Source organism: Harpegnathos saltator, unplaced genomic scaffold (genome assembly GCF_003227715.2).
Source record: "Harpegnathos saltator strain DR-91 unplaced genomic scaffold, Hsal_v8.6 scaffold167, whole genome shotgun sequence".
In the NCBI taxonomy this organism is placed as follows: Eukaryota; Metazoa; Arthropoda; class Insecta; order Hymenoptera; family Formicidae; genus Harpegnathos; species Harpegnathos saltator.
In genome coordinates, this window is record NW_020229947.1 from 428,199 (window position 1) to 443,260 (window position 15,062).

Consider the following 15,062-nt stretch of genomic DNA (forward strand, 5'->3'; position numbering starts at 1 on the left):
CTCCGACTGCGACGAGCAGCTGCAGCTCAAAGTGACCCTTTGTATCTTAGCGCACAATGCGATCGCAGGACGCTGTGGGACTTTTGGTCCTCCGTGCACGTGCTGGGATCTTATTCGAGAAATACACGTAATTAAATCAGCGGATCGGGAATGTAAATTGATTGGAAACCTTCGGATGAAAGCTTGTAAGGCTCTTTGATTGAAATCAAATAATACGGTAGTAAAGGACGGTAAGAGTGAAGCTTTCGTCCGAATTTACACCATGCATCAATCGCAACGAAGTCGAAACGTCCCTGTAATCAGTTGGTTTGTATCTATGTGTGTGCCATATATTTAAACAAATACAAACGAGTCCTTTATCGTTGCGTTACTTGACGAACCGATTAAGAGAAAATGCAAACCGGTAACATTTTCTCAACAGATTTCCGTAAATAGACAATCATCGATATAATTTCAGAGAGAGAGAGAGGGAGAGAGAGAGAGAGAGGCGGAAGGGTGATGGAGGGAAGGGGAGAGTAAATTTCTAAAGGGATTTATAGAAGAAAGATGGTTGCGGTGGTAGATGGTAACAGCTGTTCCGCGTTCAATATACGCATCGGGGCGTGATCGCTTTGTCAAATTTTCACACAGTAACATTTGAAGCGTCGCTTTATTCGGAAAATCGATCGGTACCATTTCCATTGGCTTTACGTATGGCAGGAAGCTTTTAACTTTCCGCGCATACACACACACACACACACATAACGCGCGCGCGTAACTCGCGTGATTTTACGAATGCATTATAACGCTCGCGAGGTATGTATAAATAAGTCGATAGATTCGCGAGTCGTGCACGCTGCAAATCCGCGTCGAAATGCACTCGAGGTGCGCAGCCGAAGCGACGTCTTGACTGACGCTTCGCGCGTCGATGCGTTCATTCGTCGAATTCGATCCGCATGAGGATGTGTCTGAGAGGAAATGCTAATTTTCTGCTTTCAGTGCCGATGGGAATTACGAGGTGACCATCATGACCAAAGCCATTTTGCACCACACCGGGAAAGTCGTTTGGAAGCCACCGGCGATCTATAAGTCATTTTGCGAGATCGACGTGGAGTACTTCCCCTTTGACCAGCAGACGTGCGTTATGAAATTTGGTTCGTGGACTTACGACGGTTACACGGTAAGCGACACATTCCGAGTTAATCAGTTAATGGCGGCGAATTACGCGGAGATATCGCTTCAAGTATCTGCTCTCGGCCCTCCTCTTTCCCTTCCCCCTCCCCCCCGCGATCGCGACGCCGACGGGCGGGTTGGGAAACTGCGAGAACCCAGATCGTCCGATGTTTCGCGTGATTTCATGAAAAATACATATTCTGCGACGATTTTTATGACAGGACGTGTAAGGAGCTTCGGAGAATTTGTAATTCTCGCTCATACAGCGCGGGGAGGGAAGAGGGCGGGTGAGATTTATGCGGGACGCTCTATGCCTAATTTATCGCGCACATATTGCGAACCTAAATGACATAATACGAATATCGTAGGTTGCGCAGATCCCTCGAAAGAGTTTCATAAATTCTTCGTTCGCTATGTGCTTCGACTATAAAAATTCCCCCCTTATGAAATACATCCCCCTCTCCGTACGCGGGTGGGTCCGCACGAGAAAGTGCAAGTCCGGTGATTTAAATAAAATTACGCGCTCCATATTATGTGTTAGTCTCCGCATATGGAAAATTCCCTGAGATTTAACTGGGGCGTAGTTCGATCTCCCCCCCCCCTCCCCCACCCAAGTCTATGCACAGATAGACAAGTTCCCGCATGAAAAGTCTCTGGAGATCCAACTGAAGTTTAGTCCGATTTTCCGACACCTACGCAAATGGAACCGTCAAAACCGTTAATGTTAACATTAATCTTCCGATTACGATTAACAATTTTAGCAACTTGCGGGCTCGCGTCAGACCGTCTGTATAGTGATGTCGCGCAAATTTCGACCATTTTCGCAAATTTCGTGTTGCGATCCGCCGCGGTGGGATCGCGACAGGAGAATATTAAGGGAGGAAGAGGCAACTGAATTGTAGAGAAATTGAAGAGGTAACTGAATTGTAGAGAAACGCGGCGGAGAAAAGAGAAAGAGAGAGAGAGAGAGAGAGAGAGAGAGAGAGAGAGAGAGAGAGAGAGAGAGAGAGAGAGAGAGAGAGAGAGAAAGAGAAAGAGACACGGCGAAGGAGCAACGATCGTTCACCGACACCGAATTATCGACAGATCTAAGAAGTGGCCCGGAGAGGATCAGTCGGCGACCATCGGAACTCCAATGGCCGCGATTTGGCTCTCCAGACTTTATTCCGATTCCGTGGTCCGCCGACTTTCAGATAGCCAGAACCTATCCCGAGCAGCCATTAGAGCTATCCAATTTCTTCCGTTTGCTCCTTCCACTTTTCCTCCTTCCGCTCTATTCCTCCCTTTTTGTCTTTCTCTCTCTCTCTCTCTCTCTCTCTCTCTCTCTCCCGTGTCCTCTTTCCTTCTTTTAAACAATCACGCGCCGAGCATCGATTGTGGCGAGGGATGAAATGGATTTGGGCTATGTCGCGCTCGCGCGCGGTAGTTCGAGACAGACCAACCGTCTTACATACAGAGCGAAACCATACACGGAGTGTCCCAGGCGTCGCGTTCTTCCCTCTCTCGGCTATAGAGACCGCCCTGAGACCCAGCGTGTGGACTACGAGGTGTTATTTATCGCGAGAAACTAAATCAGGAACGTCTGGGCGTGGGAGTCGCGCGCGGCCCATAAATTTTCAAACGCGGCGGCTGAAACCGCAATGACGATTCCGGCCTGTGAGGTGTCGTCTTCTTCTTCTTCTTCTTCTTCTTCTTCTTCCTCTTCTTCCTCTTCTTCCTCTTCTTTTTCTTCGTCCTTCTCTTCTTCTCTTCCTTCTCCCGGTTCGAACGCTCGGCGCGAGACACCGCCGCGGTGCTCTAGCGTGTCGCGCGCGCCACTTGTCTGAGACTTTGAAACAATGCGATCTCTGCTAGCGAGAGACCGTTCTCTTCGAGAGATATCATTTCGGAGTTGCAGCAGGTTCAAAATGTACCCCGCCGCTTCTCGCGCGGCGATTTATCTCTCGTTGTCACGACCACACGGGAAAAGTAAACACCGTCAGCCCTTACGGGATTTAACGTAAATGCACGGAACATCTCACTGTTTGATGACCTCTTGTCGCTGGGTTTTGTGTCAAATCGGCGTAGATAATAATTGCAGAAATGCAGCTTCGCGAGAATATTTAGTAACGTTTTCAAACGAAAGATACTGTTGATTCAGGATGTCACTGTGTCGCAAATGCTTTCTTATTACAGCATAGGTCGAACGTTTGTGTCAATATTACAGCTGCCAACTTTCCTCCAACTTTCCATTTCAGTAAATTTTACGTAAATTTTATGCAAATATATTGAAGGAATGTTTTTTTAAGTATTCCGTAACGTGCGCACGCGCGCGATCCTTGGTGGCGCTTTAAATCTTTCTACAACAATGGTATTTATTACGATGAAAGATAACTTTTCAGAATCAGAACGTCGACATATTGTAATGAGAAAATAATGGCTACTTCATAGCATTCGTGTTTTGCCGGACAGCGAGTATTAAGACGAAACTATTGGAGTTCTCGCTTGAAGCAGGTTCGGGCCGCGCCAGAAACGATTAACAACGCTACAAGTCCTATAATTGGACAGTAGAGGCTTACAATGCCGTCAAACGCTGTCATAGCGATCAAAACTTGCTTCACTCGAAAATCGCTGTCGATATTCAGTAACAACGTTAGCGCGCCAACTAACGACTGCCTCGAAAATTCATTAATTTCTTCCCGACATATATATATATATATATTATAACAAAATGTTTATTATAATATGCAAGGTGTTTGAAAAGGGGAGCTCAGGACTTTAAGGACTTTAAGATGGTACTCACGAAGGGGAGGAAAGAAGTCCCAATAAACATGGGTCGAAAAATTAATATCGTCGGAGTTATTTATTTTAATTAAAGCAACTGATCCAGCCCTTAAAACCCTGAATCTCTTTTTCAAACACCCAGGTGTAAAGATATTCCAACAAGCACCGGGCTTAGCATTGTCTCGTAGCATCTCTCCCTGTATTCTTCTCTTTTTCCGGAAAACACCTCTGATACGCTTCACGGTAGGCACCTCGATGAAACATTGGGGTATTCCTAAATGAATACTCTCATTCATGCTCCGAATAGCCAGATATTCACATCAGGTGGCGCGAAACAATCGATAATAAGACCCCTCTTCAATTACCCGCAGGCTCCTCCGGAGCCATTTCGCGGTAACGAACATTTAGCCGAGGCTGACGGTCTCTAAAACAGTGTACCTCGCGACTCGGCGTCGCGACGCGATCTACGAGCCTGTTTCTCAAAGGTCTCTCGTCGAGACTCGCGCGAACGGTCGCACGTTGCTGCACATATCATTAATTCCGCGATAAGATGCGCATCGGCGCGCTTACATATGTAAGGGCCATGTACGCTCATGTATTCATGCGCGCGGCACCCTTACTCGGAGGAGAGCTTCCACCGCGTGACGCTGATTATCCAAAGCCCCGATTAGACAGCGCGCTAAGATAATAATCTTGGGCCACTCTAAGTGCCGTGTTTGCGCTGATTTATCTCCCGACGCATCAAATCACCTCGACCACTCGACGGCCGGAATAACAATCCGGGACTTAACCGGTTGCAGTTTTGGATTATACCCGGAAGTTCTCGCCCTCTCGACGGCAGTTTCGAGGGTCGAATATTTGTTCGGAAGATGATTAGCAGTCGGATTACCGCCAGGCTCGAGACGAGTCGGTGCTGTTGTTGTATTGAAAAATGGAAGATCGGCTTATCGAGTGGGTCATATATCGAGGCTGTCTGCAAAGTGCTCGATTTTGAAGCCGGTTTCTCCACGCGGTCCAACTAGTCGTTACGTTACGAAAAAGCCGAAATCGATGCATCGACTCGGTTCGTGTTATTTAATTGTTCCCTCGGATGTAGCTTGATGGACGAGTCAGCGAGCTGAATTTTTTCTAACACACTAACCAGAAGCGGAGATATCACATTTGGTGGTTTCAAATGTTTAATTATATATCGCGCGTTGTAATTTCTAATAATGTCCCTGACGTGTTCGTTCATTCACTCGATCGAAAGATTTTTATCACACACACACACACACACACACAAAACGACGTATCGCGTCTGCCGAAAACTTGAGCCTAATAATTAACAGGAAACAAACGTCACTGCGAAATTTCGAGACTCTGGAGAAATGTCCTCCGCTACCTTGAAACCGGACTTTCGTCCAGCTACAATATTTTTCCGATTTCAAGAGGGAAGCCGGATCGGCCATGTTCTAAGAGGAACATCTCGCGATTCCGATTGCCAACATCATTTCCTCTCGCGATACATACGCACACACAACAACAACAAAGCGTCCGACGAAGCTGCCCCCTATCGAGCGTTGTCATTAGCCGCTCGAGTCCTCGAGACAAGAGGAGGAACGGCGGCGGTTCTTCAGCGCGATTCCGTCACGGATGACGGAGCCCATGAATGCGCCTTCCAGCTGTCTGAAGAAGATCGCGTCGCGGGGGTGCAGGAGGGGCCGGGGCCGGGGCCGGGGGCAGGGGGCGGGGGCGGGGGTGAATCGGAAACTCCGCTCGGGCGCGTTGTTCTTCGATTTCCGTCGCGGATTCGCACGAGCGGCTGTCGTACTAACGGACGGCGCCTTGTTGGCGGTGTGTTTCCAGGTCGACCTGCGGCACAGCGCCCAGACCGAGGACTCGAATGAGATCGACATCGGGATCGACCTGACCGACTATTATATCTCCGTCGAGTGGGACATAATAAAAGTGCCTGCCACGAGAAACGAGGCGTATTACATATGCTGCGAGGAGCCCTACCCCGACATCGTGTTCAACATCACCCTGCGCCGCAAGACCCTCTTCTACACGGTGAACCTGATAATACCGTGCGTGGGCATATCTTTCCTGTCGGTGCTGGTGTTCTACCTGCCGAGCGACAGCGGCGAGAAGGTCTCCCTGTCGATCTCGATACTCCTCTCGCTGACGGTGTTCTTCCTGCTGCTGGCCGAGATAATACCGCCCACGTCGCTGACGGTGCCGCTGCTGGGCAAGTACCTGCTGTTCACGATGGTGCTGGTGACGCTGTCGGTGGTCGTGACGATCATCGTGCTGAACGTGAACTTCCGCTCGCCCGTCACCCACCGCATGTCCAGATGGGTGCGGGTGGTATTCATCCAGGTGCTGCCGCGGTTCCTCTTGATCAAACGGCCGAAAAAGGACGACGACGACGACGACGAGGAGAACGGCAGGAGCGCCGGCGGCATCGGCAACGGCGGCGAGATCGATAACGACGGCGTCGACGACGACGAGGACGACGACGAGGACGATGTCGAGACGGGGAACGGCAAGCCGCCCGAGGGCATCCTCACCGATGTGTTCCATGTACAAGAGACTGATAAGTACGATCCGTACTACGGCAAGCGGTTCAGCGGGGAGTACGAGGTGCCGCCGCACGGCCTGCCACCGGCGGCGACCAGGTACGACCTCGGCGCCGTCGGCACCGTCGGACCCTGCTTCGGGGAGACGTTACCCTCGCTGCCACTGCCCGGGGCGGACGACGACCTCTTTGGCCCGGCTAGTCCCGGCTACCCTCACGAGGACGTCAGCCCCACGTTCGAGAAGCCGTTGGTACGCGAGATCGAGAAGACCATCGACGACGCCCGCTTCATCGCCCAACACGCCAAGAACAAGGACAAATTCGAGAGCGTGAGTACAACGCGCTAAGTGGTGTTGCCGTTTGCCTTTCATCTCCTTTCGTTTCTCGCTTCTACTTGGCCGCTGATTGACAGCGGCTTGCTTATGACACCCGACTGATACGCGTGTCTGATGAATCGCTCCTCTCCTGCGTCGGACCGTGTGTGTCTCGAGGAAGCGCGCGACTCCGGATCGTCCTTGCGCGCCGCCTGAAAGCGGCCCCCCGCGGTGATTCGTGTATCGTACGCGCCGACAGAGAATACTATTCTTTTGTAAATTCCTTTCAAGTTTACTACTACCTCTCTGCCCGCTGGTTCTTCTCTCCCTTTGTGCTTTCTGCATGGTGTATCCTTCCTTCCGTCAATACTCTGCAATTTTACCATGTCTCTCGGTCCGCTTCAGTCGGGAGACAGACGGTGAGTCGGTGAAATTTTCATTTCTCCAAGGAATATGGTAAATGTTCTTGCGAAAAAGTGTGGTATCGATTTTTTCGATGATATGATACCGCGGTTCTCCTACCGGATGTACAAATAGGACGGATAATAAATTAACACACACCACCGCGGCGTTCGATCGGGAAACGGTTGCCGAAGATTACGCTGTATTTTTTATATAACGGGGCGATACCAACTTGGTTTGTGTGCGTTTGTGTGGCCGCGAAATGAAAAATTACCGCTGTCATATATTTATGTGACATTGGCTTCTCATGAATATATCGATACGTCCACACGTGTGGCGCGAATCTATTAATGCAGAATGTCAATATTTCTCGGAGCTACACGAAATATTGTATGTAGAATAATTTTTATTGTAAAATTCTGTCCGCGCCTCTGTCCCCGCTTCCCTTCGCACACACATACAGACCTTAATGTCTCGCGGTAGTGGGAAAAGGATCGCGGTCTAATGATGATTTATGTGTCGTGTATACACAGAAGAAAGAGAACACGTTTTAATTTTTATTTTACAAATCCTTCTCGATTCTCTCATCTTCTCTGTTTTTTCTCTTTCTTTTATGTTTTCCACTTTTCTCTCTTTCGTAAACACTTGAGATAGACTGTCGGTGAAACTTTCATTTCACAAACGGAAAGATGGTGAATGGTTTTGTTAATAGGATGCAGAGAGAGAGAGAGAGAGAGAGAGAGAGAGAGAGAGAGAGAGAGAGAGAGAGAGAGAGAGAGAGTAAAATTTTAAGTAATTCTTAAAATGTATAATATATAACATAATATATAACCAATTCGCGCTATCACGACTTATTTGGATATCGTCGCTGGAGACTATCTTGTATCTTTTTACAGTGTAAAACAGACTTATAGTAGTTGTACGTAGAATGAAAAATTATCGCTGCGTCACACACATAACGCGTGACACGCGTTATGATGACGCGTGACCGGCCGATAGCGAATATATTAAAGCAGAATGTCAATATCCGCGTCGCTTACAAAATCGCACCATAATTTTTGTTTCAAAATTCTCTCTGATGTCGCGATAAAGAGCCGGCGGGACGTCGAGGGAGCCCGCCGCGCGTTTCATCGCGAGACATTTCGCCGGCGGAAGTCTGATCGCAACAAACGCGCCGCGCAACGTGGATCGCACCGTTGTAAAATTCCACTGGTAATGCGGCGAAATATATTTCCCGTCCTCCGCACGCGCTCGTGTCCGCGGGGATTATCTCGAGGGGATTATTTTCTATCGAGCGACACGAACGGACGGAGAATAATAATTTATTTATCGCGTCCGGATAAATCTCGCGGCGGTTTTCCGCCTGGCGACGCCGACGGCGACGTCTGCCGAGTCGCGATCTCGCGTCGTCGCGGCGTATTCGCGAGTGGCTATGGGCGCGACGTCTAAATTACTCCGCGCATTCGATTTACGCAGTCTGACCCGGATTCTCGCAGTTTAGGCGAATCGAGAGCGCTCTCTCGCGCTCTATATCGGACTTTATAGCATCTTACGTAGCCGCGCCCCGCTTCTCGAGCGCTCGCGTGCGTGTACACAGGGTGTTTCAGACCACCCGGGTCACCCGATTTTCTCGCAAACGCGACATTTTAGAGAAAAATGTTTCAGATAAAAGTTGTAGGGCTTCAAGGAATCTATTTGCTGATGCTATAAATTTTACCTTGGGATGACCTTGAAAAGCCCAGTCAAGATCAACATACAAGTCTGAAATGGAAACCGCGATTTTTTATTACACCGTCTTTCTACACCAATTAATTTGAACAACTTTTGTCTGAAATATTTTTTTATCTGCCTCATATTCTTTGAGATATTTAAGGGTAACTTGGTGACTTTTTCAATATTTAACTTGCAATATCTCGCTAATTGTTTGTCGGGTAATAAAAAAATGGTACTCTATTTATTATCTAAAAATGCTCTATTTTTTGTTAATTTATCGATCTTTCGAAATTTCAAAATCATCAAATTAACAAAAGTCAGGGCGCCATTGTAACAATATATTCTTGAGACCAAATAAAATAGAAAAGTCTAGTACCATTTTTTTATCCCGACAAACAAAGCTAACGAGATATCGTAAGTTAAATATTGAAAAAGTTATCCTTAAATATTTAAAAAAATATGAGGCAAGTAAAAAAATATTTCAGACAAAAGTTGTTCAAATCAATTGGTAGAAAAATACGATGTAATAAAAAATCGCGGTTTCCATTTCAGATTTTTATGTTGATCTTGACTGGGCTTTTCATCCCATGGTCAAATTTATAGCATCAACAAATAGATTCTTTGAAGCCGTACAACTTTTGTCTGAAACATTTTTCTCTAAAATATCGCGTTTGCGAAAAAATCGGGTGACCCGGGTGGTCTGAAACACCCTGTATACTCGGGAGATTTGGAAATCTTCTTCGTAAAACCGTGCGAGCGTCAACCCCGTCAGTCTCGACGGTGGACCGTAATCCGCGGCACGTCGGCGCGAAATAACGGACACCACGGAAACATCGGCGAAGGATCGAGTTGAACAAACGGTAAGTTTCCAGCACTCCCTCCTCTGGCCACATCGCCTCGCCCGCTGGGACTCGGCGGAGGCGATTCCTTCGTACGACCGACGCGCATTCGCGACCCTCGCGGGGACGAGGCGCAGTCCCGTGAGAGGAAATTCACGAGACTCGAACGGAACGAGAGAGCCGACAGGAATATTTGTGGCTAATGAGCTCTATATAATGCACTGGAGTGAGCACTCGAGGAGCGAAGTACAAGCAGTTCCAATAATACTCTCCCTTTTTCAGTCAGGTTATTTTTTGCACCTATCGCGTCTGAAGCGTGTTCGAAAAAAGGGCTCCAGGATTTTCAGAGCAGTACTGACTGAAAATGGAAGAAAAAAGTCCTAGCAAACGTGGATCGGGAAATTATAATATATATTTATATATTACAGTATTTTTAACAAAATTCACATAGTTAAAGCTTTTTAGTTGCTATAACAAAAGTATTACGTTATACGAACAAACCGTAATCAAACAAGATATTTATTTACAGGAACTAAACAGTTTTGTTGGGCGTATTTTAACCAAATTATTTTGTTGTTGCAGCAAAATTTTGCTTCACGCAACGATACATTTTTCCTAGTGTACCGTGTAAATCTTGAGCCTCTTTTTCCCCAACACTCTGTACATTCGGACGTTGAAGTGGAAGAAAGAGAGAGAGAGGAGAATCTGGCGCGCGCGCGAAAAGTGTAATTACAACGAGCGCACCTAATAGTCCCGCACAGTTTGATATCAGGAGGAAAAGCTTCATTTTTCAGAATTACATTGAATTCTTCGCGATTTATATATACGGGGTGTACATTACTCGCGCGCGTCACTGCCGGTGCTGGTCTCGCCGGTGCGCTGAAATTTCGCGATCCCGGATACGGTTTGATTCCCGGATACACGCAGCCTGCCAGAACGGATCCTCGGATATCCGGACAGCGCGGCCCGAGCCAAGCGAGCTCAATGAAGCTTCGGTTTAAGACCGAGCGCCGACGTCGTATACATAACTTATTTGCGCAAAGTATATGCCGGGGAACGCACTGCGGCAAAACGCGCCGTTCATTGCCAAATGCGCTCGTTTCGCGCGAAGTATATACGAGAGAGCGCACAGACACACACACACACACACACACACACACACACACACACGCGAGAGGACGGTGCCTGTGTGTGCGTTCGGACGAGAAGAAAATAACGCTTGGCCGGATTTATTTCCTCGCGCGCGCATTTATATACATACATATTTGCAATTACACCCGAAATTCCGTATCAGCGGATTATTTTATGCGGAGCCGCGTGCACGCAACAGTGCACGCGAATACACCTATTATAGTTTAGCGAACGTATTATGCGCTTATCGCGTGTGTATACACACGCTGCCATATAATAAGACAAACACATAAACGCACGCGCGCACGCACGCACGCACGCACGCACGCACGCACGCACGCACGCACGCACACATGGCTGTGAGTGTTCGCGCTGCGAACATCCGACACAGCACGAGCATGCAAATGCGCGCTCGCGTTTCCCGCTAACGGTCGAGAGGAGGACGCAGCTACAACGGAGTCAATCCCCGTTGTTGCAGCCAAGTTTTCGGCTCGATTCGCTGGAAGCGCATAATACCGCTTACATCTCGCCGCGTGCAGCAGCGGGGTCGCGATCGGGGCCGAGAGGGAGAGAGATCTTTCACGCGGATAAAACAAGGCGAGGGATGAGAGGCGAGGCCGCGCGGGGGTAAACACGGCCGCGTTTTCCCACGTTGTACATTAGAGGGTTCGCCGCCGCCGCCGGTGCTTCTCCTCTCCTTTTTTTCCCGCCTCTCTCACACATCGTCGAGGTTAATCGAGTTAATCGGCCGCTGATCCGGGAAAGCGAGATCACGCGCTGAAAGGGCCCTCGAGGGTAAAGGGACGTTGCCACGGACTCGTGCGCCGGATCTCGCGATCAGTTTAGCAGAAAAGGACGGATGGACGCTCGCGCGCGCGTGGACGGGGGGAGGGGGCGGGGGAAGAACGGCGATCGAAGTTGCTAGCATGGAGTAACGCGTTGTCCGCTGCATCGTCCTCGTTGAGAGAGAGAGAGAGAGAGAGAGAGAGAGAGAGAGAGAGAGAGAGAGAGAGAGAGAGAGAGAGAGAGAGAGAGAGAGAGAGAGAGAGAGAGAGAGAGAGAGAGAGTATCATGAAAGTATCGGGTGACTGTTTTATCGTCTAGCCGCTCCCGCTCGCAGTGGGAATCCAGGGAAGTCAATACACTCTCATAGAGCGCGCGCGTATTCGCTCCCGACGGAAGTGGTGAAGAGGAGAGGCGAAAGAGAGAGAGAGAGAGAGAGAGAGAGAAGGAGAGAAGTAGATCGATCGTCCCTTTCCCACGTGTTTCCGTCGCGAACGCGCCGACGAGTCGACGAGAGGACGCGCGGTGTATCGCGAATGTCCTCGCAGTCGGACCATGCGGAAACGGAAAACGAAACTTCCTCTCCTCCTCCCCCCGCCCCCTTCCCGTCTTATGGAGGTCGTAAGGTCGCGACGAGGAATAAGGGATAACATCGCGCGCGGCGACGAGTTGTTGATACTAAACATGTACATCGTTCGATACGCAGAGAGGAAGACCTCTCTCCCTCCCCCCCCCCCCCGATCCCGATCCTACCTCCTGCCCGCGGTTCTTTTTCTCTGTCGTATCTTTTTACAGGATCCAACGGATCGACAAACAGGACGTTATCGTGCGCGCATACGACGCACATCACCCTCGATTTCATCCATCGTGTCCGTAGGTAGAGAAAGGACCGGGGGAGGGAAAGACTAGGGGGGGGGGCGAAAATCTATAATCGAATTAGGGTTTTCTCCGGGAGGGAAGAGTCTCTCTCTTTCTCTCTCTCTCTCTCTCTCGTCTTCGTGTCGCGAATTTTCGCGTTTTATCACCCGGAGAATAATCGGCATGTAGTCGTCGGTAATCTGTCACCCATTCTCCCTCCCTCCCCCTGTTCCTGTGCAATATGATCCGGCTAACCATGTACGTGCCTATTGTGGCTTGTCCGCAGGTCGAGGAGGACTGGAAGTACGTGGCGATGGTGCTCGACCGGATCTTCCTAGTAGTGTTCACGTTGGCCTGCGTGATCGGCACGATGCTGATCATCCTGCAGGCACCAAGTCTCTACGACACCACGAAGCCGATCGACATCAAGTACAGCAAGATCGCCAAGAAGAAGATGATGTTGTTGAACTTGGCCATCGAGGAGGACTAGTCGACGATCCCGCGCGGCTTCGTGCCGCGTCCACCGTGGCGGCCGGCCCATCGTCGCCGGCGTCGACGGCATCGCTCGTGTTGTCATCGCCGTCGCCGTCGTCGCCGTCGCCGCCGTCGCCGTCGTCGTCATCGTCGTCGCCGCCGTCGTCGTCGTCGGAGTCGGAGACGCCGTCGTCGTCGTCGTCGTTGCCGTCGTCGCCGTCGTTGTCGCCGTCGCCGTCGTCGTCGTCGTCGTCGTCGTCGTCGTTGTCGTCGTCGTCGTCGTCGTCGTCGTCGTCGTCGTCGTCGTCGTCATCGTCGTCGTCGCCGACGACGTCGATGCCGTTCACCGCGGCCGCCCATCATCGAAACTGCCGATTTTCGCGTCGACGTGGAAGAGAACCCTCTCTCGATCGCTGGTGCTAAAAACATGTGGTCCCGGGTAACTGCTCCGTGGATGGACGCGCAAGCGAGAAGGAGGATACGATACGAGCGGATCACGGCTAAATCCGCGGAGTAGGATATACATTCCCCTCCTCGAAGAGGCGGATCTGTTGAACTCTAATCCGACCACCCTTCAGGACGGAGATAAGGGCGTGTGACCGCATGTACATGAGAATAAGAGCTTGCGCGAGAAAGAAGGAGGGAGAGAAAGAGAGCGAAATAGTGTGGTAGAGAGCGGACGTGTGTGTTGTGTCGTGTATGCGTGTGTCGTATATGTGAGGCAAAGACGAGGGGGTGAGTATATGCGAGAGGAGGCGAGAGCGAGAGATTGAGAGCGAGAGCGAGAGCGAGAGAGAGAGAGAGAGAGAGAGAGAGAGAGAGAGAGAGAGAGAGAGAGAGAGAATGGGAGAGAGAGAAAGAGAGGATGAGCGAGAGATAGGACAAGCAAGAGCTTGAGAGGAGGAGGAGGAGGTGGAGGAGGAGGAGGAGGAGGAGGAGGAGGCTGAGGAGGAGCAGAAGGAGGAGGTAGGGCGAGAGAGAGGTGAAAAAGTGCCAAATACGCGAAAAACACGCGCATCGTATTTTTGTAAATCTGGTTTCATACGTAAGGCTAGAGTCGTGCGGCGAGACGTCGAACTGCCCGAACTGCCGATTTTATATAAGATGACGTTTACAGCGCGAGGAGATGCGTAAAACACCGGGGTACACACGCGACTCACACACTTATACATCCCCACACATGTTTAGCATAATACATATACGTACATGTACCAGCACCAAGTATCATCTATACGCGGCATACTTATATTGATAATACACGTAACGGACACGCGCGTGTATCTTTCGGCAACGTACACACCCACACCCACTCACACACACACACACACACACACACACAACACTGTGGAACAAACTTCTTCACGCACGCGTTCGCGTTGATACGGCGAGGGGAGTGTCTCTTTGTATGTATATATGATATCGGACGCGTGTCGATTTTCGATTTTCGCACGCTTCTTTGATACGAACGCTTCGCGTTCTCGCCTCGCCGACGACGAAGATCCGACGACGACGGGCCTCGAGTCGACTCGCGCGCTCAATTGAAAGGTCCACTCGTGCGTCCGCGAGACGCGGAGCCGCGGGAAACTCCCCGGCAGCCGACGACGAAGACTCGCCCGGTCGGTCGGTCGCGGGAAGACGCGATCGTCGATTGATCGATCCGCCGGTGATTCCGCCGCGGATATCGATCGATGCCTCACTCGAATATCGCTCACCGCGCCGTTATCGACGCGAGAGCGATCTGACATTCGAGTAATTTACACGGGCGGCCAATCATGGGAGCAAATTATTCAGTCGATCGATTATTCCGACGTATCGAGTGGCTCGGACAGCGTTCGAGCACCTGACGAGAGAGCGCGGCGCGCGCATGGCCGCGGGAATAATTGATTGGCAAAATAATTTGCGAAGCGTTCGCTCGCGCCGGCTTGTCCCATAATTCACGTCATAATTAATGACGGCTTTCGGAGCCGGACGGGCTCGCACCTTCCGGGCTGTTCACCTTCGCCGTAAACGCGCGCGTCCGAAGATCCGCCGGACCGCAGGGACCGAAAGTGACGAGAGGAATAATAATCAAATCGA

The 15,062-nt window shown here is 50.2% G+C and overlaps 1 protein-coding gene across 2 annotated transcripts in view; it reads left to right on the forward strand.

Annotated features, from left to right (window-relative positions):
* The window catches only part of nAChRalpha1 (nicotinic acetylcholine receptor alpha1), a 158,479-nt gene extending 145,343 nt beyond the window's left edge, over positions 1-13,136 (forward strand). For both annotated transcript variants that reach the window (XM_025297028.1, XM_025297029.1), the window contains exons 5-7: positions 979-1,159; positions 5,761-6,801; positions 12,799-13,136. In XM_025297028.1, the coding sequence (XP_025152813.1) occupies positions 979-1,159; positions 5,761-6,801; positions 12,799-13,002 (1,426 nt within the window). In that variant the 3' untranslated portion in view covers positions 13,003-13,136. The remainder of the gene's footprint in view (positions 1-978; positions 1,160-5,760; positions 6,802-12,798) is intronic.
* Positions 13,137-15,062: the final 1,926 nt, after the last annotated feature.